Source organism: Venustampulla echinocandica, assembly GCF_003357145.1.
Source record: "Venustampulla echinocandica strain BP 5553 chromosome Unknown scaffold_0, whole genome shotgun sequence".
Classification (NCBI taxonomy): Eukaryota; Fungi; Ascomycota; class Leotiomycetes; order Helotiales; family Pleuroascaceae; genus Venustampulla; species Venustampulla echinocandica.
Window position 1 is genome coordinate 1221018 of NW_022474205.1, and position 21703 is coordinate 1242720.

Sequence of the window (21703 nt, forward strand, 5' to 3'; positions counted from 1 at the left end):
GACGACTCGAGTAGTCTACCATGTCTTTGAAGAGTCAAGACTAAGACTATCAGCCAACAAGCGCGTTCGAAGGCATAAGTATGGTCCGCCTAGAGCCTACGAGTACCCTTATTCCGGTGAATCCTTCTTTGTCAGACCCTGCTTTGAGACGGGACCGATATATCGGTTGCGATTCAGTTACCGCGTAATATCCCCCAACCCCAAACACAACGCGATCGAAATGTCGCCGGTACCACCGATACCAACTTCGCTCGAAGACGTCAGGATTAAACTCCTCCCCGCGAATGGCTACTATATCGCAGACTTTATCAGTCTAGAGGAGGAGGAAGGTCTCTTGAACAAGGTGGGTTCATTTGTGGATCCCTTTCATAGACTTCCCTGATTTAATTTTGTCAGATCGAGGCAGCTCCAAAACCTCGCTGGAAGCAACTTGCCCACCGTCGTCTCCAGACATGGCCATCGGACTTGACCCGGGATACGCTGCTCCAATGCCTCCTCCCGAAATGGCTTGTCGAGCCTATTGCCACGCGACTTCTTGCTTGTCCAGCGTCCACTGCTGATCCACAGAGTCACATTTTCTCGACTAGTCCTCATGCCGCCCCAAATCATGTTCTTATAAACCAGTACCAACCTGGGGAAGGCATCATGCCTCATAAGGACGGTGCTGCATACCATCCCGTAGTATGTACTGTCAGCTTGGGCTCGAGTTTAGTACTAGATGTATACGGTACGAACGAAGACGGAACCAGAGAAACGGAGCCAAGATTTAGGATCCTCCAGGAACCTCGAAGTCTACTGATCACCACCGGCGAGTTATATACTGATTATCTGCACGGCATTGCAGAAGTTCATGAGGATGTTAATCTCGGCCCAGATACGGTATCGAACTGGGATCTACTTCGATCACCAGAATTGATTGTGGACGGGAAGCTCCAGCGCTCCACGCGCACAAGCCTCACGTATCGTGATGTCAAGAAAGTTGTCAAGCTAGGTGGCAAATTTGCAATATTTGGCAAGAGTTGACAGGACTATTTCAGTACAGGTAGGGTATCATAGTCCAGCGACCCTTAATTCTTTCAGCCCCGAATTTCTCCGCATACCACTTCCTAGTTGAATCAGCTGTAACACCTAGATTCGAAACAATAAAAAAGATACCAGCCAACATGGTTCTGTTCATGATCTGGCCCTCTGGTGTGGCTACAATGGCTATGGCGACGTATATCAAGCATTCGCTTGTATAATGCGGGCATATTAAGAATCGGAAGAAGGGGTGATTGGGAAGGGTGTATTTTTTGAGACTGGCGAGGTGTTTATGGCAAATATGTTGTGCAGCTGAGCCAAGTACGAACAAGTGACTTGCAATGAGCGTTTTGATCGATGGCCTTGAGAATTCCAACATTTCTATGAGAGGTCTGCTCTCATTCAATGCACCTAGTAGATATCAGTGACCGGAAATGACAACCTTTCCAACGGACTTACCGATGCCTTCAATCCATACTGAAACGCCCATGAAAATGTAGTAGGCAATTCCCCTGTCAACATCAGAAACTCAATTCGACTTTATCGACACATGATAAGAATATCAATTCCCGAATGACTTACAAAATCCACAATCCAACCCACATTTTCGACTGAGAAGGCTTCGTGAGGGTGAAAGATTCGTAGGCCCGTCTAATTCCTTGTATCGCCATGAATAACCAAGCTAAGAATGCCTGATTTACGGACATCCCGCCATATCCATCATGGGAATGGGAAGCCAAGTATTGAAAAGCGAATCCACGTGTGGTAATCTGGAAGGCCCAGAAGATAGAAGATGCAACGGAAACCACGTAGAAATGGGTGAACCACGGATGCGGGACTTTTAAGGATGCAACAAAGTCCATGAGACTAGTGACAACCCCCTTCTGCTTGCTATCTTTCGTTTTAGGGTTCGTATTACTGAGTCGAGATCCGTAGTTCATGATGCTTTCCCTCATGGAAGGGACCAACACCCCGCCCAGGAGAACGGTGGTCGAGAGGACAAAGAAGAGCTTACAAACGAGGGCGGGATCCATGTTGAGGGCGGTATGAAGGTAAATTGTTTGATATATATTGAGAAAATGCCGGAATAAAAGGAGTTTAAAGCTCTCTAGAAGGGGTGTAGTAGTTTGGGTTTGTGGCCAGAACACCTCGGTCAGCCTTGCCTTGGTATTCTACGCAGCACGTGATCGTCGGCCCGCCTAGAGATCCGATTGCCAATATTTAAAAATCTACAGTACCCCACGCCCACAGAAGTGGCACTTGCAAAACCCCAACCACAAACACAACGCAACGGCAACCGCAACCACAAACCCAGCACCAGACTTATAATACTCGCCACCCACTGCCCTCCATATATCGCACATTATCTCTGATTCCCGCAATCAGAATCCGCAATCATGGCGACTACCGTGGATAAGGTACGAGATCAAAGATAAACACATCCTTTGCTATAAATGCTAATACCCCGCCACAGATCAAGGACATTGAGTCTGAAGTAAGCACTACATTTCGATCAGCATGACAGCAAACATGCGCTCTCAATTCAGACGTGTTAACCCCCTCCTAGATGGCCAAAACCCAAAAGAACAAAGCTACATCTTTCCATCTCGGACAACTGAAAGCCAAGCTTGCAAAGCTAAAGCGAGAACTTTTGACTCCCACAACTAGCGGCGGCGGCGCAGGGGCAGGATTCGATGTTGCTAGAACTGGTGTGGCCAGTGTGGGCTTCATAGGCTTTCCTTCGGTGGGCAAGAGTACACTGATGAGTCGACTCACTGGCCAGCACTCGGAGGCCGCTGCATACGAGTTCACCACCCTGACAACGGTACCGGGTCAAGTGGTATACAATGGTGCGAAAATACAAATGCTCGATCTGCCAGGTATTATTCAGGGAGCAAAGGACGGAAAGGGAAGAGGTCGACAAGTTATTGCCGTTGCCAAGACATGCCATCTAATATTCATCGTTCTTGATGTCAACAAGCCGCTCACGGACAAGAAAGTTATCGAAGCAGAATTGGAAGGATTCGGGATCAGGATTAACAAAAGTCCGCCAAATATCGTTTTCAAAAAGAAAGACAAAGGAGGCATTAGTATCACCAACACTGTCCCTCTAACCCACATCGACCACGACGAGATTAAAGCAGTTATGGGAGAATACAAGATATCGTCCGCGGACATCGCTATTCGGTGCGATGCCACAATCGATGACCTTATTGATGTTCTGGAAGCGAAGAGCAGAAGTTATGTTCCGGTTATATATGCGCTCAATAAAATCGACGCCATTTCGATAGAGGAATTAGATTTGCTCTACAGAATTCCAAACGCGTGCCCGATTTCCGCTGAACATGGTTGGAATTTTGATGAGCTACTGGAACAAATGTAAGCCCCCCCCCCAGGCTGTTGGTTGGATTCATATACCCTGTTTCCGAGTTTATCAAGAATGTTTCTTGATAATCAGGGATCTCCCGTGGCACCTGCTCCATATGGTGTAGCCGCTAACATGCAGCCAGGTGGGAGAGATTGACCCTTGTGAGGGTTTATACGAAGCCTAAAGGAAAGCTACCCGACTATACACAGCCGGTAGTGTTACGTTCCACAAAGTGCACCGTTGAAGATTTCGTGAGTAGCACCGCCTCTTCCTGCAGTGTACTCATCCAGCTAACTGTTGGGACAGTGTAATGCTATCCACAAAACCATTGTGGAACAATTCCGACACGCAATTGTCTATGGAAAATCCGTAAAGCATCAGCCACAGCGTGTCGGGCTCGGCCACGAGCTCGCGGATGAAGACATCAGTAAGTTCCACTATCGGTCAAGCCTTTTTTATGGATATATTTCTAACCAGCCTCAAGTCACCATCGTCAAGAGGTAAGCAATATGGAATCTTCGGAATATCGAGCCATAGCAGGGGTTCCGAGACGCCAAGAAACAGCCATGCCTCCCAACCCATATTGCCGCTAGAGTACGGAATATGCGACTAGGGATGGGCACAAACTGAAAGGACGTTTTCGTAGATAATATGATATTACGTCAATTGACGGTATCACTCCTTAAGAGACACTGCGGATGGTAATTACGACGGCCGTTAAGCCACGACGTATGCTCACCCAACGGTTTCAGCCTCTTGGGAGAAATTCCTGTCGCCATGGAGCTATCTTTCTCGGAGTCCGAGGGTCAAAAGAACAACTGCAAAAGTATATCCAAGCTGGGATTCAATCGGAGGGTATACTCCTATTCCTGTCAATTGACTAGAATGGATAAGACAAGGCCGGTTTCAAATGGAAGACCAATTCAAATCAAGATGCCAATCCATCTGTATCCTAGGTTAAAACTATAACGTGAGAAAACAGTATTGGGAAGCTTCATGTTGGCTTTCGTGAAATTACGTCAGTTACTGCCTCGGATTTCCTTTTGTCAAGCCGTCAAGCCGTTATGCCAAATCCCAGGGATCTATACCCTATACCAGCTATATATTAGCGGAGTAGCAAACGGAAACATCTATCAGCCCATCTTCCTTGAACCTGCATGACCTTGATAGTCCAGAGAGATCTCGCCCAAGGGAAACATATTATTTCAAAACGGGGGTCAATTACGCACGGACAATGAGAGAGGCCTTTTCGCGCTTATAGAGCCGTGGAAAAGCAGCGGGAGTACGGTACAGGGGCCAATTTTGCCTATTAACGGGCGCCGCGGCCATCATAACCCCCACAGGAATTTCTCAACCAATCATTCCGGAAAATTGGGTTGGGCCCAACTAATTCGCCCGATTAATGCCTGATGTCAACCGTTCAAAATCCTCCTCTTGCCGCCGGAACAAAATGTGATCTCTGGCGTCGGCCGCAGATCCAAGGCTTACAAAATCGCAAGTACCTTGGAAGTTGGAGCAATGCGGTCTTCCGGCAACATCCAGATCGCATGAAGCCGTTGTTTGAAGATCAGGGCAGTGCTATATGAATCTACAAACCTATGTCTCCATCCAACAATGAGGCCAGGCCGCGACCTCACACAGCCCCGTGGGGGGAGGCTGGTTGGTTTCGGGAAATGTCCAAGTCCTCGTTCGGCATTGATTGTCTATGCTGAATCGCTGATCACTAATAAGATTGTCTTCTCCTTTGTCAGAACATTCGACAGATCAGATGCCCCACAACATAGCCTGACTAAAAGTCAACATCCTGAGGCCACCCATGGCTTTCATTACTGCAGTTCAAAAATCGAATCCAAAACAATGGATTCAAGTCCCATTTAGTCTGAGCAGGACTTTGCAATTTCCTGGACTAGCCATTGAAGCGGCATTTTCCTCATTCATTACGATCCATGCCACCTAGCCATCCGTTTTGGGCTTTAGGCCTCTATGATAATTGACTACGAAGCACGACCTCGTTTAGTAGCCGATCGAGATCCGCGTTATGGGTCTCCTTAAGGCTTAAGGCTTAAGGAATTGCAATTATAAGCTCATCAAGGCGTCGCGGATTGATGCCAGTCCCGCAATGAGTGTTCGACCCCGGCGAGCATCCGTTGAATGCACCACTTGGATGCTCCCCGACAGACCGAGTCCAGGCTCGAAGTTGTCATCGCTTGGGCCCATGATATCAATCAATCTTATCTTCTAATCCAATTGCATGTTTCCCAATTAGAAATCCTACCCAACATCTACCCTTTTTGGATGGCACCATTTCTACTATCGATAACCTTTTAGCAGAGACGAGATTAGTCGTTTCAGGCGACCATCCCTCGCAAAGGCGGAGAGCCATTATTATAAGTTACAACTTAATGAATGATATGACGACTTCATAGATTCGTTCCGCTTGATGCTTGCCGTTAATATACGGAACTCTCTGGCTAATAACTAACGGCAAATGGCTGGGATCGCAAGGAGAAGACGACAAGAAGTTGGACACAAGGAGATGGCTTGTTCGTCGTATATCACCGCAACAAAGTGGACGCCCAGGCCAGCGGCAGCACGGTCACAATCCGCAGCAGACGACAGGCCGTGATTGCAAGCTCACCACCATGCGGCGATCGCGGCAGGAGAGAAATCGGCATAACGTGTTTCCCTTCTGGATCTGTGAATCTCCCTCAAGCCATGGATCGTGATGTGGTCGCATTGTTCAATAACGGCCGCAAGCCTCGAACTGCGAATGATGCGGCTTCGGAGAGCCAGCGATATCGACGATTCGACACCGACTACCTCCGGCCAGCATAGGGCGGCCTCCATGACAAGGACCAGTCGAGGCCCCCCAAGCTTCTGCCGTACTGGATCGGCGAATAATCAAAGAGAAGCCTGCAAAGGTCAGGAATTTGGCGGCCGAAAATGATCAGACTGAGACACCAAGAGACCAAGACTAGTGGACCCTTCCGACTGCCGGCTATTGCGGTGTTGCTGTTGCTCACCAGGACACTGCTAGTCTGCTAGACTGCTACTGAGGAGGAGGAGTGACTGAGGACAGGCGGCTGTCTCTGGTCTGTTGTTTGTTGCCTCCTCCGTGCTAGTCGACTAGACATGCCATGGTGCTCGGAGACCGCAGACGGGAGCTTTCTCCACGAGTCCCACGCCCACGCTGACCTCACGCGTCCAAGGGTTCTGTGTGATCCAAGCTCCCCAGCGTCTGCAGACTGGAGATTCGCAGATTTCGTAGATTTTCATGCAGTACTCAGTCTCCACACTGCGACGGATACGCAACTGTTGGCTCTGCCGCCGCCATGCTGACCGGCGACCGCCCCGTACCGTACCGCAGAGTGGCCGCAGCTTGTGCCCCCATACCCGCGTCCATGATCCATGGTCTATGGACTATCAGTTGTCAGTGTCGTTGTGTCGCGGTCGCTGCCAGGCATGGCCCCATGAAAAGCCTTGGTTTTCCCAAGGCCTCACTGCTCGCCGCGGGACCCAGCCAGTCGTGAAGCCACCGTTTCTCCGCAAATGCAAATGTACGAGAGCTGCTCCCTGGCTCCCTGAATCCTGAATCCTGAACCTGAACCTGAGCTCCCTGAACTCCCTGAGGCCCTGCCCGCCGCCCCCCAGCCCAGCCGGTTGCCCTGCGCGCGGCCCTGGTACGCCCGTCGCTGCGCTCCCCGGCGACCTCGCAACACCCACCCTTCAACTTGCGCTCCTTCGCAAGACACATCCATATCCATACGTCCATACAGACTCTGTACATACTTACCTACATACATACATACTTACCTCCCCACGTCCACGTCCGCTCTGGACCTCTCCATCTCGAACCGGCACTGCTTGACGCTGCGAATCCGAATCGTGCGCTCTTTGCCTGCTTTATGCTGCCCGTACCTTAGCACAGCGGCTCGCGCTCCCCTCTCTCCTCTCCTGCGGCCAAGTCCAGCGTTGCACCAGCTGGGGCACCCAAGATTCCGATATTGACGCCGCAGCAGCCAGGAACAATTGCTTATCATGCATGCAGTCTGCCGTTCTTGAGGACTGCGGACTGCTTAGCCAGGAACACCATCAACAACAGCGGTGACGCCTACCTCGCGCGCAAGCAAGCAATCAACCAGTTCGGCGCGCAATTGGGGTCGCCTCGGCCGTTGGAGCTGAGTACCTATTCATCTAGACAATGAACGATTCCATGATGGCGCAAGTCGGCATGGATCACGAGCATCACGCTGCTGGAAATGAGAATGGGTTTGGGCCCAGTGATGGATGGGGCGATATCGGTCACCATTATAATTCATCGCAACATCAATCGCCAATATATGAGCATGGAGGGTTTGGATTTATGCAGCCGGTTCACCAGGAACTCCCCCCGGAGCCCTCGTTCAATTCGCAAAGGATATCGCAACCACCGCCAAACTCGCTCCCACCGCATCAACAGCTTCTACCCCTCATTATGCCCAGTCACCCAACATGGCCCAGCATGTTAACGAACCCCGCGAGTTACCCAGCCCCTCCAGTTGCCATTCCCCCAACGTCTGCTCCATTACCCAAGGAAAATAACACAAAGCTACCCGCAATTCATGCCACTCCTACTCCCCGGAAGACGCTTACGGACAGCGATCGAAGACGAATGTGTCAGTACAATAAAGATCATCCCAATGTAAAGCAAACGGAAATAGGAGGTAGGGCCAGAATCCACCCAGTTCTTGAAAGGGGAAGGCTTTACTAACCTGTTTCTAGCAATGTTTGGCGTGGAGCGAAGGTATAACCCAGCTTTAAACCATGCTGGGCTACAACTAATGGCCGACTTCTAGTACCGTGTCGAAAGTCCTCCGCCAGAAAGAAAAGTATCTCTGCCCAGAAGATCGGAGCTTATCACCAGTAAAACGTACCAAAGGCAAATTCCCTGATATTGACCGAGCACTCTCAAACTGGGTTAGAAATACCCAGAAGAAAGGCATTCCATTGTCAGATGCTGCAATTAAAGACAAGGCTGCGTTCTTTGCTAGATCGGTAGGTAATGATGAGAGTCATCTAAAGCCTAACAGCGTGGTTTGGCTGGAGAAATTCAAGCAGAAGCATGGGTTCGGGACAGGAAGGCTATCGCGGAGAGCTTCGGAAACGAACATCTCGGAAACGGGGTCCCTTAATGCGGACTCGACAGCGCAGTCAGCCTCCCAAACGCCCAATGGTATATCCCCTACTTCACCAAGCGGTTTGCCTTCACCATCACCGCTGTCTGCAACTAAGAGCAGTGACGATGATATCAAGTCTGAACACTTCAACGGGTACCTAGAATACGGTCAGGGGAACGGTAACTACAAGCACTCGAATTCTCAAAGTACGACATCCCTATCAAGTGCTTTTGCGGAGGCTCCACCATCATCGTTGTGCCCAACAAGCCCAACGCCTCCTTTTTCTTTCGCTTCAGACAACCACTCTGGCAGTTGGATGCCCTCACATCAAGCCCGACTCCCACCGCCAGGAAACAATTTCCAGCGGCCAAGAAGCCAAACGTTCCCCACGCTCGGTATCGATCCATCGTTTGCCTCGCAGCAATCTGAACCTTTGACTCCTAAGTACAACTTGCCTGTGACCGCCCCATCTTCAGCATTAGATTCTCCAATACGAGAGATCCCACCTCAGTTTGGAATCGATACCACTGTCTCGTCGCCTCAGCTCCATCACAGTAGCAGCAATGGGTCCATGGGCCCACCCTCGTCGACCACGCCGATCACAGGGCTTCAATCTCCTCCCGGATCCTCTGCCCCTGGATCGCCAACTCAGGATGATGCTCGGCGTGCCCTTGATACGTTGCTCAACTTCTTCCAGCAAGCACCAAACGGTCTAGTAGATCAGAATGAGTACATGACAGTCTTAAAACTGACCGAGAAGCTACGACTTCAAGGCCACGGGCCGCTCCCAGGAGGTCTCCATCGAATTGCAGAGCAGGAAATCGAGCTTGCAGCACCGAAGATGGAGCAATCGATGAGCGCCGAGGGATAAAGCCCTTCTATCTAAAAAATATCTTGAGCATCGCAGAAGCACTTCATTCCTGTCGTTACCAACACCCGGCGCTTTCAACGGCGTCACGTCTCCAATATTGTACAGCCCTAGCGCGTCTCTTGTCCAGCATATTCCTGTTACACCATTTCCAACACATATACTCTACCTATCGCTCTACTTCGGTGCAGGTTATGCTATAGGCTAGCACCAGAGGAATCCGCAAAAAACCATATACCCATGATACACCTCCCGCTCACGCGAAACAAGTCTCGAAATTCGTTTCCCACTTATCCATTTCTATATTTTTCCATAGGCGTCCTGCATGGGGATCGATCGAATTTTTTCTATATTTATATACATCAGCAGCGCTTGTGTGATCCTCCTCCAAATTAAAGGCACACGCCCCTACCCTGGGGCGAGAGGCAGCCTTTTTTCTTCTGGACTTTGGAAACCGTGTCTTCTGTAATTTGTCTTTTCCCCCTTTTTTGGCCGAGGCGAAGGGTATGTTGTTGGTACAGGGCCACTGAGGGGGTTACGAGATATCTACCGCAAGGTATTTTGGGGCTGACACAGATGAGGACCCCCCTCCCGCGGGTATGGATGGAAGTTGCGGACCGGCGATGGAAACGGGTTGGGTCATTGATACGCTTTTTCGATCAGGTAGTCCAGTCTAGTCTTTTCAATACAAGGCGGCCCATCTGAAATTTGGGAGGCCCCGTTTGAAAAAAAAACCCCCTTCGGTCCGAACTTTACGAGCAAACGTGACCAGGAAAGTGAAACTCATATTAATATTGATTACCTGAGAAAACTAGCTAGTTTAGCCTCTCCGTTAGAAGTTCGTCGACGCCTTTATCCGCCATCTCAGGCATGAGCCGCACGATGATTAATTCTACGATGCTATAGAGGAGGTGTTTATTACAATAGCCATCATCGAAGATATTCAAAATCTCCTCCACCTCCTGGATCCGCCGCTCGCCGTCGGCGCCAGCAAAGTAGGTGGCCTGGATTCTAGCCGGTACGAGCGATAAGATAGCCTCCGCGCACGAACGTCGTATCCGGAGCTGTTCGGAAGGCGAGGGGATTGTCCGTGGAGGTGCTAGGGTGTTGTTGGGAAATAGGGCGCTGCGCACGGCGCGCAAGAGCGAGGGTAGTCGTGAAGAGTCGAGGACATGTGTATGAATTGCGTGAGATAATATTCTGGATACGAGGGCAGGAGTTAGCTAAATCGCCCGATCAGGTAAATGTCTGTCGGATCAGACTCCATCCTTATCCAATAACCAGAGCCGTGCATATGAACAAAAGGATGATTTTCCAGTTCCAACACTGGCCCTGGGCTATAGAGCAAGAACCACGAAGTGCTACTCGTTCGTACTCCCCCCCATAACTACTACGGAGGTAACCGCTTGGAGAGCGTCGAGCATATCCCCCGGACGGCACTCGGAAAGGGAGATCAGCATTGGCCAAAGCTCAGATGCCCACGAAAAGCAGTATGCAGGACGTTGTTTGCGCATAGGGCGCATGCAATCTAGTGGATGGGAAGCGGCGGGATGTGCGGGAGGAAGGGCGGTGCGACGCGAGACAACGCCAACCGGACATGGCAGCCGTGGTATCAATAACGCCGGGCGCGTAAAGAAGTATTGCAAGGGGTTTGAATGAAACATGCCATATGTGTGAGGCGTGCGAAGTAACGATAATGAAATGACGATATGTTCCTCTTGCGGGCGCCGATGTGGTGCGGTCTAGAGCACGTTCCTCGGATTCTCGACGTCATGAGGGACACGAGCATGACCGCGGGACGGGGAGCTGTAAGATTCGAACTCGAAAAGAGCCAGGAACGCCATGAAGCCCTGGCGAGGATCTTTGTCTCTACCCACGAATGAAATGCGAGAAGTAGCTTGCCCGAGAAGGCAACCGCGTCTCGGAAACAATAACTGGGTAGATCCAAGTCAAGTGATCGAGATCTCATGCGGTGGTATGGAGACGGTTCCGAACAATTAAATCGAAGTAGGAAATAAGTAACTCACTTGTCAAGCATCCCATCGGTCGTGCCGACCTCTGCTGGTCCCACCAGTGCTGTCCACTGAAGCATTGATATTGCCCCACAAAGCCACGGCATACGAAAGTCCACATCTAGCAGGTGACAAACGACAGACCATGCTTTCATTTTGATGATTGGCGTCTTCTTCGTTTGTCTTCTCCCCTTTAGCCTAGGTTCGTTTTCCTGCGCGGGTTGAAACATTTGTTCTTTCGAAGCGCTTGGGTCTGTAGCATTTTCCGTAGGCGCCGTACGAGAGGGTAGCGATGGTGCTGTGGCAATCGTGGCGACCAAAAGCCGTATAGCGGTGAAGGTAACAAAGGCATATTGAAGGACTAGCCAAAAAGTGCTCCGAATTCGCAATCCAATTCCCCATTTCTGCTTGTCCGGGAGAGCCACAACTAAGGGCGGCGTGCATACTGAGTCTGAATTGGACCTCGCAAGACGAACATTGGCCTTTGATCCTGGGAGCTGGGTCTGTATGACATTCGCAGCTTTTGTGATACCCTCCCATAGCATCCATGGCTCTGAAGCCTTTCCACCAATACCACCGCCAAGTATCATCTCAGAGAATATTTGGCCGACTAAAGTAACCAAGCAATCATTTTCGAGGTCCTCGGTAGGTAATAGGATAGCCAAAACGCCTTGTACGAGCAGTTGCCTGTATACGGCCTCATTATTCAGCTGTTGCTGAGTGCATGGTCCTCCGCTATCATCGGGAACCGGTGACAATGCAGAGAGTGGCCATAAGGCGTGATATATCCTTCGGGGGTTCGCTTTGAGAGGCGGTGGATGTGGGGAATAATGTGCCGTTCGATGTGCTATGTCCCCCGTCAGCGAGAATGTCATACAACGAACACGAGTCCACTACCTTGGAGATGCACATCCAGAAGGTCTGGCAGCTCATCAAACAGTAAACTCTCCAGATCAACGTTCCTCATCCGCTGTTCGAGAGCTCTTGTGCAATGCGCGATAATCTTCACCACCTCCTCCACAAACACAGGATCTGGGGTGATCTTTGTGTACCATGTCTGTATAAACTCCCTGACAATAATTGCAATGAAAGCGTATAGCTGTAGATCCACCTCATTACTGCTCGTCAGCGGCGGGAGGATCTCGTCGATTGGGGCCGGGGTGCTTCGAGCTTTATCCCCAAGATGCGAACATAGAGCGCGGCGGATCAAAAAGAGGGTTGAACGGTCTGAGAGTGGGTCGGAGGTTCCCCGATTGCCCTGGCGGGGGGCAGGAGATGTCAATCTCGACACCGGTTCTTTGGGGGAAGATTCGGAAACTAGTGTTGGTGTTACTGCTGAGGTGTTGGAGATGGCCGAGGCAGATTGGGAGGAGATGTTGGCAGTTGAGATGGCCTTCGAACCGGGCTGAAGTCGTGACATCTCGGCCGGGGTGATGCGCCCAACTTATGGGAGGATGGGGCTTATGGGGTTTCGCATGTCGTGAACGTGAAGGGTTCCGCAAAGCTAGAACTATAATACACAGAAGTCAGGTTGAAGAGGGATCCTGTGAGTATATCGCGCTGGACATGTTCATAGTGTTGTCTCGGGCAATCATCGGGTAGTCAGCCTGGAGGACCAAGCTCAGCCTTGCCCCCCCCCCTTTAACTCCTGGGGTAGCCTCATCTAAATAGGTAGTAATATTACGTTTACATCTGTGTTAATTCCTATGGCTATCCATGATCAACTTAATAGTTAATTCAAGGCGAGAAAGAATTGGGGACGATAACTAGAAACAAAAATCTGAAAATCTTATCGAGTCAAGAACGAAAGGCAAGATCGTAAGGGAAGGTCTTCATATTGAAGATCTTTTAATAATATTATTACGCAAATTCGTTATGCGCCTTCTCAAGGCTATTCCGGTTCTAAACAGTGCGTATTAAACGCCCTTTATATTGCTTCCAGAGTAAATGCCAATGCCAAAAGAAAAATCATAGCTAGGCCCACCGATTCCCGTCGGTTCAAGAAAGTTGTTCCTAGCCTACTTCAAGTAGCAAGCCATCCGAAAGGCTTCGATATCCTTCCCCACGCTGTCATAGGAGGCTCCAATCAGGACATAGCTGGGCTTCCCTTTCGCTCAACAACAACTGGCTGCTTCGTCTGTGACACGGCGCCCAATGCAGCAGCTCCCAGCACCAACACTTGGAGCGGAATCATCATCACCATAAGGTATAGTGCAGCTTTGCTCTCCTTGCACAAGGTTCCCCAGTGTGGCTTCGCATCCATAGGGATTGATGACCACTGGCAGCTCCAGCTCTGGATCGAAGAGACGGTGTTGGAAGAGTTGACGCCGTAGAAGAAAGAGGTGCCGATAAGGCCTGCGATCAAGCAAACACCCGGGGCGAGAAATGCAACGGAGCTCTGGATCAGGGGCTTATTGCGGGCCTAATTACGCAACTTATCAGTGACGGGTCTCGAGGAGAAAGTAATATTGGGCTTACTAGTGAGACGCTCACAGCCAAGGATACCGCGCTGGTAATGGTGATGATTGCCCCGCAGACGACCAGCGCCGTGGTCGGTCGAAGATCGAAGTCCTTGGGCCACAAGGGAAGCATATACTCGTCTCCAAGATGTGTTGAGTTGAAGGTGGCCAATGTGTCGCCCGCAGTACCCACGATAACAATGGCAGACAGTAGAGCTAATGTTGTCAGGCCCAGGCGGACAGATTCGGCCGGTCCAGAGACCGGTGCCCTTCTTTGATGTCCAGCATTGTGAGCGTCAAAGTCTTCGAAATCGGAGTGCTGGACTTGGTTCGACGACATTGTTGCGTTTGTAATGCAATGAATGGAATTAAGAAAATGCGAGCACGTGATAGATGGAGGAACGTCGACAACAGAATAGGAATGCGAGATGACAGAATTGAATCAAGAGATGAAAGCTGATATTGGATGACTGAGGAAACAGAACATTGAATGACTTCTCTTCTTGTCTCCTTATACCCCGCGCTTTCAGATACTTATAAGTTAAACGCTGACATGTAGACTGAAATAGGATTTGGCCATGGCACCCGAAATGGCTGCCACCCCGTTGGCAGTGACTCGGGCCCGTAGACGCCTCTGTCAGATCTATTTCCTTCTCCCACTGCAACCCGCCAAAGATAGCGATGCGCTACTAAGGGCTCCCCGCCAGTGAGATTCGCTGATCCATTATCGTAGGGGTGGTTGGAGATGCGGATGTGGGAGACAACTCGGTTGTGTCGCGACAGCGACTCGTTCAATTGGTGGTGGGAATTTCGATGGCGCTTGGGTGCATCGATCCTGGGCGCCTATGAAACTTTGAATAGAAACATACAAGTATTTCGGCGCGGACGCAGCTCCCCTCCCCACGGGTTGGCGTTAGGTTTCGATGGGTCGCATTCTGAGAGAAAGAATAAGGAGGGTGAGTTCGATGTTTGAATTGAAGTTTGAAAAGGGGAAATGGTGTTTACCCGGAGGATGTTTGTTACTTTGGTGTCTGGTTTGCAGCAACCGTGTGGATGTTCAAAACACTCGAGGTAGCCTCAAGGAGGTGAAAAAGGGGTATACATGCACCCCAAGAGTTCGAGTATTTGTTGCATGTGCCACAGTTGTTATGATACCCCTTTCCTGAGTCAAGCACTTGATACTTCCTCGCTCACTGAGCTTACCACCTTGTCTCATTTCTGCATATGTTGAAGCTATCACTGTCTGGCCGGATCCCTCCTTACTCTATCTCTTACCCTCGGTTACGTTGGTTTTCTTTCCATGTCCTTTGCCTGCCGAGCTAGACAGAGAGCTCATTTCCAGGGCGCGGGGTTTCGGTAATGTCCATGTTGGCGGATGCTCCTAGGAGATATCCTGTGAAGACCGGGAAGCTGTGGCGGATAGGTCTGTTCAGTCGCAGAGGTACTTGTGCTGTTCCCAGTTCTGATTCGATCCTCAACGTAGGAGTACCGACTGCCAAATACAAAGATATCGGGGAGTTTATGGATTTGGAAACGAGTAATTGTGTGAATTACTCTGGTCAGGGCCAGGAATTAAGACGAAAGGACAAGAAAATTCCGCTTGATCAACAGTCGGCGGGCGATGAAATCCAGATCCACGGCCGCCTCTTCACAGAGTCACTCAGTAAAATGTCCCTGGAATTCAATGATGAACTCCTCATTCTCATTGCGATGTCTGCCCATCCCTCTGTCACTTTCTCCACACACTCACCTGGCTATGCAACTGCAAAATGAACATTGAGGTATGTCAGTGTTGTTGGATAATTTGCTAGGCTGTCTCCAGCCTTTGGACACCAACTACAATCGCCCTGTATTTGGGCCTTACTCCCGATTACACCGCCAGGGACCAAATATCGACCCTTACAGAACTAACCTTCACTTCGCGCATCCAACCGATTTTTGGTGGAAAAGCTATGTTGCCCTAGATGGTGCGTCTATATTATACCGTGAAGCAAGGATTAATAGCTGGTTACAACCAAAATACGTGCATAAATAGACACATGTGTAACTTATCCAAAAGTAGGGGATCCCCATATATGACGATATGGAGGGTATCACCGTGCTAGATACCTATTATCGCACTTGATATGATACCGGGTTTACGGTAGTGGCGGCAGTTGCACAAGGCAATTCTGCTTTTGGAGCGAGTTACATACAACCTGGCGGCAATATCATGCAAGATAATGAGGCAGAAATACTAAGCCCCTGAGCCAATATGTTCACAACTGCAATGAATGCCTTATCAGAGTGTTTAATTCACAGTGCCGGTACGGAGGTTATAAACCCGGTGAATTACTGTATTAATCAGGCCATTTACCCATTGTATTCACAAGCCATTCCCGTGCGACTCTCTCGAATTATTTGACCGGGGATACTTGTAGAAAACAATAAATTTATTTCGAGCCCAGAACCCGATCGTTACCTCAATATATACAGAGCTACTCTAGCAGTTATACGAGGAGTTTTATGCTGATCGATTAAATAAATGGTAAGCACGCTATTCTTCTGTATTCATGCAGGCAGAGACAAAAGCAAATCGGAAGGCCTCATGCCCAAAAGATCGCCCTAGATGGCCCGATAACCGAAACATGCTGTGCTCATCCGAGGTGGAGATATGCCTTTGAGTCGCACAACAGCGTCGATAGCTTGCTCATCGAAAACTTCACTCCCAGCGATGTTGGTGGTGGGACATTGTAGGACCAGGCCAATGGGGAAAGCAAGACATTATCACGAGCATACCGAGGGAGGGAGGTGTGTAGGTAAGTGAGCTGCAGCATTCCAGGCTAGAGGGTCAAAAACCGTCGTCACAAGGGGAGCTGAGCTGCTGAGCTGCTGAGTTGGTGTGTTGGTGAACTAGTTGCTGACCTTCGCCGCGAGCTGAACTTCATTTACTCCACGAAGTGCCAACGGTTGGTAACTATAGTTTTAAGGACAGCCAGCCGCACGCCGTTATTCACGTCAAGATTTAGGCCTCAACCCGGCGCACTGCGGCGCAGCGTTACTCCCGCTGTATCCAGGTATTGTACTTCCCTTATCCAAGTCTTGAAACAGACCTGTCGTGTTTGCTCGGTATATTGATCACGCTGCGCCGGATAATCCAAGTCGATAACCACAACCAAGTCCAGGTTTGCAGCTTCCTCACTCTGCGCTGGCGCCAGCCTGCCAGCATATCTGGTCGTGCGCCCGCGATGCCAAACTTCAACCTCTGAGAGTCTTCCTCTTCTCACTGGCCTCCCTCTTCCGTTCGCGGATGCAGCTGCAGCAACGGTGATCGATCGGGGGAAACATAGTAAGACAGGACCTCGTCTCACGCTTCAGTTGCACCTTCAGAGATAGCGGTATGGCCATGTCCGGCAGAAGCATATCTCCGGATACATCGGATCTTGATAGAGAGCAGCGTCGTATTACCAGGGCACTTGATCGTGGGGCGCCAGGCGACGAGGCGATATTCTCCAAGAATAAGACCCCCCAGCAGAAGGAGCTCGCGAGGCGCAAGAGCCAATATTACAATGATGTCTTTGCTCATCGAGAACCTAATTCCTCACCGCGGGATAGGGTCTCGAGAGAGTCCATGATTATGACAGATGTTAAGACGAACGTCATTGTGAGAAGCCCCCAATCCCACCACAGATATAGTGGCTCATCCTTCACAGATTCAAGATGAATACACCTTTATTACCGACCTCTCCTATAGTCTCTCCACCCGATACCAACGACCCGAATCTTCCATATCTGTCACAGTCGCACATTCTGCATGCCTGTTATTTGGTGGCACCTTCGATCCGGCGTATACAATGACCATAACCGCTCTGGGATCCCAACTACAGCCCGTTACGAACAAGAGGAATGCTTCCCTCCTTGCAAAGGCTATGGACGAGGCGTTGGGCGTCCCTCCGAATCGCGGTCTCATTAAGTTTGTCCCCGTGGCAGAGGAGAACCTAGCGACTGGTGGAAAGACCGTTGCTGGAGAGATCGAAGAGCTTGCGAAAGCGGCTGCTGAGGAAAATGCCAACTTGAAAAGGAGCTTGTCCCGTAACGCACTGAGAAGTACCAAGAAACAAAGTACAACGTCGTTACGGAATCCGAAGGCTGCTGGAGGCCAGCTCCAAACACATCACGAGGATGTGCTGACTCCAGTGAGCGAGCGGCCGACATCTTCACTTATCACCGCAACCTCACCCGTGCAAGGAGAGCTTGATCTCAAGGACGAAAAAGTCCGCAGAGTGGGACGGAGAAAGAGTTTTATTGCCGGTTTATTTGGAAAAGGATGATGGGGGCATGTACCACTGTGGTTGGGCGTCGCTCATGATGAGCTGCCTTGTTCAAATAGCGTTTAACCCCCTGCCATTTCATTGATGCATAGCGAGGAGTTCAGGGATGACACTGTAACTATGGATTACATTATTACAAACTTCGATTATACATAGACCTTCAGAATAGCTGGCTGTTGGGGATGATCCGCCGAGTTACAGTGGCTCTTGTCTCAGGGGTTATCTTAATCATGAGCAATGAGAAATGCTACCATTAACGTACCACAATCATCAAGGGTTTCATTTACAATTTACAACCTGCAGATGCAATGCGGAGCGCAGTGTAGCGAAGATCTGGATCTGGATGTAACTGGGTCACGAATCGGGCCCCTAACTGTAGAATGCTGCCACCCGTGGTGCTTACCCGCTGCCCCCTTGAATGTGGGTTCGAGATAAATTAACAAATTAATACCCTAGCCAGCCTCCCCTCAATGCCGAACACTGTAATTATAATCCCACCGTTATATACGGAGCGTCCTATATATGGGTATTTTGCGGATCGCCAAGATAGGTGGTGTGAGGCTAGCTGAGGATATCAGATATCATATGTCACTACACCGTCGCTTCGCTTGTGGGCATATCATTTCTCCCCGCAATTCCTGGAGACGTCCCAATCACGAGTCTTAAGATTCAACACTCTTCGCTCCGCCTGCGAGATTATACTGCTCTTTCAACATCGACCTCAACCTCAGCATATATCTTGAGTAAAGAGACGCCGGAGAGAGCCGCTTCCCAATAATTTTATGCCTGTCTTATCGCAATACCACCGCATCCAACGTCGATTGGAGCTCGGATGATAAGCGAAGACGGTGATAGAAGCTGCCTTGCACATTGACCCCTCGGACGAAAACGATATCAGGAAACCAAGCAGACTACAGCGAGGACCGAAGTATCTTCAATCGCTGCCGCCAGGTGCAGCCGAAGAGGCTGACAACGGCCGGGGACCGTCGTTGTATCCATCGGCGGTGACGTGTTAAACGAGACGGAGCAGGACAGCAGTGAAGGCTATGGAGGTACGAGGTTTTCTTTCTTGCAATCCCCATGTTTCTGTTTTGCTGGACTTGAATTGCCCCGGGGTCTCTTTCCTCCCGCTGGAGTTTGGCCTACGGGACTCGATGTCTCTCCGTCTAGGACGGTGCGGGAAGGTTGCTCATTCAATATTGATTTCTGCCCAATCGCGCATCAATTCGGTCTGGAAGAAAATTCAATGCTCGAGGCGCTTGTACGACATTGGGCGTTGCAGCTTGCGATTCGGGGTGGATTGTTCCCTTTCAAGCTGGATCTAGCGTTTGTTGTCAAACTCGGGGCTGTGTTGTCGATGGCAGCTCAGAGAGCTCGTGTTTTGGTGGACCTGTAGTTAAGGGTTCGCCATACCTGTCATTTGCGGAGCCTCAGTATTGCAATTGCGTTGGAGCATCTTAGACGGCTATGCTGCGACTCCCCGCCGGATAGCGAAACACACTATCGTCTATCTGACGCCGAGTTATCGGAATCTATCAGTTGTCCAAAGCACCAGATCTGTCCCCAGCCGACGCGCAAACAGATGTGTTTCTCATATTATATTGAGATAGCACTCTGGGCATGTACAGTCGCATAACTGCTTTGCTCTCACCTCTAGCGGTGATATAATTTGCCCTCAAGATTGAAGCCCCCGTTTTGCTGCACATCAATTCACCTTATAGGCACGCAAAGCTGCATTGAGACCTCCATTTTTGCGTTCGATTTTCATAACTGTCGTTTTTCAAACATCATGAACCTCCTTCGTAAAGGTCGGAGGTGGCCCAAGTTGGATTCCTCTTACAATGGCTCCCCTCGTCAAGGTCCTGTCCGCCACATCAGTCCAGCCCAGCTGAATCTCGAACGTGTTCATGAACAGAATCGTCTCAACGTCCAAAAGAAAGATGGAACTAAGGCTCCTGAGCCAGCCCCAGGCCCTGCCGCCAAAGGGAAGCCAAGATTATTGTTGATGGGCCAGCGAAGGTAAGATCTATAACTTCCCAGATTATGCACATCAGCTCACCAAGAGCAGAAGCGGAAAATCATCAATATCAAGTGTTGTTTTTCATAAGATGCCTCCAAATGAAACTTTGTTTCTAGAGTCCACGGCTAGAATACAAAAGGATTCCATGCAGTAAGTCCTGTCACACAGACAATCTAGCCCAATCTTACAGTGGTTATAGTTCATTCATGGACTTCCAAGTCTGGGATTTCCCTGGCCAGGTTGACTTCCTGGATCCGTCCTTTGACCTCGACGCAATTTTTGGCGAAATCGGTGCCCTTATTTGGGTTATCGACGCTCAAGACGACTATCTCGAGGCTATAAACCGTCTCAACAGCACGATTTTAAACCTCCAACCGAGCTATCCCAATGTCAATGTTGAGGTCTTTATTCACAAAGTTGACGGGCTTTCTGATGACTACAAGCTGGACATCCAACGTGACATCATGCAGCGGATTCAAGATGAGCTCTCTGATCACGGAGTCGAGAATGCTCCAATCAACTTTCATTTAACATCCATCTACAACCATTCCATCTTCGAGGCCTTCAGCAAGGTCATTCAAAAGTTGATCCCTCATCTCCCTACCCTAGAAGCACTTCTCAACGACCTTTGCCGTGCTTGCAGGTTCGAAAAGGCCTATCTCTTCGACGTCCTCTCCAAAATATACATCGCCACTGATTCTTCTCCGGTCGACATGCCATCGTATGAGATCTGTAGTGACTACATCGATGTAATTGTCGACGTATCAGAAATCTATGGTTGGGAGCGACCCAAAGAATACATAGAGTTCTTGGAGGGGCAACCGTGGAGTAAGAAGTTGGAGGATCAGGTAGCTTGCAGGGATGCAGAGAGCGCCATTGTGTTGACGGATATGAAACGCCCGATCATGCTGCGTGAGGTTAACAAGTACCTTGCGTTGGTGGCTGTTATGTGCGAGGGTAGCTATGAGAAGATGCCTAGTGTCACGATGAATGTGGAGAGCACAGTGAAGGGCCTGCTGGAAGTTTTTGAGATTACAAAACAGAGGAAGTAGAGTGTGTCTCAACAGCCGTGGCTGATAGAAGGCTCGAGTCGTTTTAATAGGGTGAAAATGGGAAGTATTATTAATGGACATGATGACCTGAACTATCCCGTTGATAGCCGTCCCGTATCGCAATGCTTTTCATATTTTCTTCCTTACCAACGCAGCAGCGGTGAGTGTATAGTAAAGCAAGGTACTTACCCACTTCTAGTTCGCTTTCTTCCGGGTGAGATACAGTGAGTTTTAGTTAGCCTTAGAGCGATGTGCTTCAGGTTGACATCAGCAGGGCGCACCAAGCGACTGGATGCCAATCCTCAAGGAACAATAAACCCCACTTAGAGTACCTTACATCTGCGACAACGTAACCAGAGAACTGTAGACTCCCAATGCTAATAGGATAAAGCAGGGACGAATTTTTAGAATTGTATCCTCCTCACTCTCTGCATCGAA

General features: G+C 49.8%; 9 protein-coding genes across 9 annotated transcripts; 6 read left to right on the plus strand and 3 right to left on the minus strand.

The window, feature by feature from the left end:
• Positions 1-220: 220 nt before the first annotated feature.
• Positions 221-1023, plus strand: BP5553_00385 (Calpain; the record flags this gene model as incomplete). The annotated part of the gene is made up of 2 exons (XM_032009008.1): positions 221-343; positions 397-1023. The coding sequence occupies 2 exons, from the start codon at positions 221-223 to the stop codon at positions 1021-1023; spliced, it is 750 nt and encodes a 249-aa protein (XP_031873062.1).
• A 27-nt stretch (positions 1024-1050) lies between these two features.
• On the minus strand, positions 1051-2054 carry BP5553_00386 (3-oxo-5-alpha-steroid 4-dehydrogenase-like protein; the record flags this gene model as incomplete). The annotated part of the gene is made up of 4 exons (XM_032009009.1): positions 1051-1106; positions 1156-1431; positions 1480-1532; positions 1603-2054. The coding sequence occupies 4 exons, from the start codon at positions 2052-2054 to the stop codon at positions 1051-1053; spliced, it is 837 nt and encodes a 278-aa protein (XP_031873063.1).
• A 363-nt stretch (positions 2055-2417) lies between these two features.
• On the plus strand, positions 2418-3892 carry BP5553_00387 (Uncharacterized protein; the record flags this gene model as incomplete). Its single annotated transcript, XM_032009010.1, has 6 exons — positions 2418-2438; positions 2495-2515; positions 2588-3399; positions 3531-3639; positions 3695-3815; positions 3873-3892. The coding sequence occupies 6 exons, from the start codon at positions 2418-2420 to the stop codon at positions 3890-3892; spliced, it is 1104 nt and encodes a 367-aa protein (XP_031873064.1).
• Positions 3893-7604: 3712 nt separating this feature from the next.
• BP5553_00388 (Hypothetical protein) lies at positions 7605-9415 on the plus strand (the record flags this gene model as incomplete). Its single annotated transcript, XM_032009011.1, has 3 exons — positions 7605-8043; positions 8150-8171; positions 8224-9415. 3 exons carry the CDS (start codon positions 7605-7607, stop codon positions 9413-9415), a joined length of 1653 nt encoding a protein of 550 aa, XP_031873065.1.
• A 2020-nt stretch (positions 9416-11435) lies between these two features.
• Positions 11436-12844, minus strand: BP5553_00389 (Uncharacterized protein; the record flags this gene model as incomplete). The annotated part of the gene is made up of 2 exons (XM_032009012.1): positions 11436-12271; positions 12322-12844. The coding sequence occupies 2 exons, from the start codon at positions 12842-12844 to the stop codon at positions 11436-11438; spliced, it is 1359 nt and encodes a 452-aa protein (XP_031873066.1).
• Positions 12845-13510: 666 nt separating this feature from the next.
• Positions 13511-14223, minus strand: BP5553_00390 (Uncharacterized protein; the record flags this gene model as incomplete). The annotated part of the gene is made up of 2 exons (XM_032009013.1): positions 13511-13846; positions 13903-14223. The coding sequence occupies 2 exons, from the start codon at positions 14221-14223 to the stop codon at positions 13511-13513; spliced, it is 657 nt and encodes a 218-aa protein (XP_031873067.1).
• Positions 14224-15242: 1019 nt separating this feature from the next.
• On the plus strand, positions 15243-15656 carry BP5553_00391 (uncharacterized protein; the record flags this gene model as incomplete). The annotated part of the gene is made up of 1 exon (XM_032009014.1): positions 15243-15656. One exon carries the CDS (start codon positions 15243-15245, stop codon positions 15654-15656), a length of 414 nt encoding a protein of 137 aa, XP_031873068.1.
• Positions 15657-17262: 1606 nt separating this feature from the next.
• BP5553_00392 (Tautomerase) lies at positions 17263-18193 on the plus strand (the record flags this gene model as incomplete). The annotated part of the gene is made up of 2 exons (XM_032009015.1): positions 17263-17526; positions 17576-18193. 2 exons carry the CDS (start codon positions 17263-17265, stop codon positions 18191-18193), a joined length of 882 nt encoding a protein of 293 aa, XP_031873069.1.
• A 1789-nt stretch (positions 18194-19982) lies between these two features.
• Positions 19983-21265, plus strand: BP5553_00393 (Uncharacterized protein; the record flags this gene model as incomplete). The annotated part of the gene is made up of 3 exons (XM_032009016.1): positions 19983-20212; positions 20262-20363; positions 20413-21265. 3 exons carry the CDS (start codon positions 19983-19985, stop codon positions 21263-21265), a joined length of 1185 nt encoding a protein of 394 aa, XP_031873070.1.
• Positions 21266-21703: the final 438 nt, after the last annotated feature.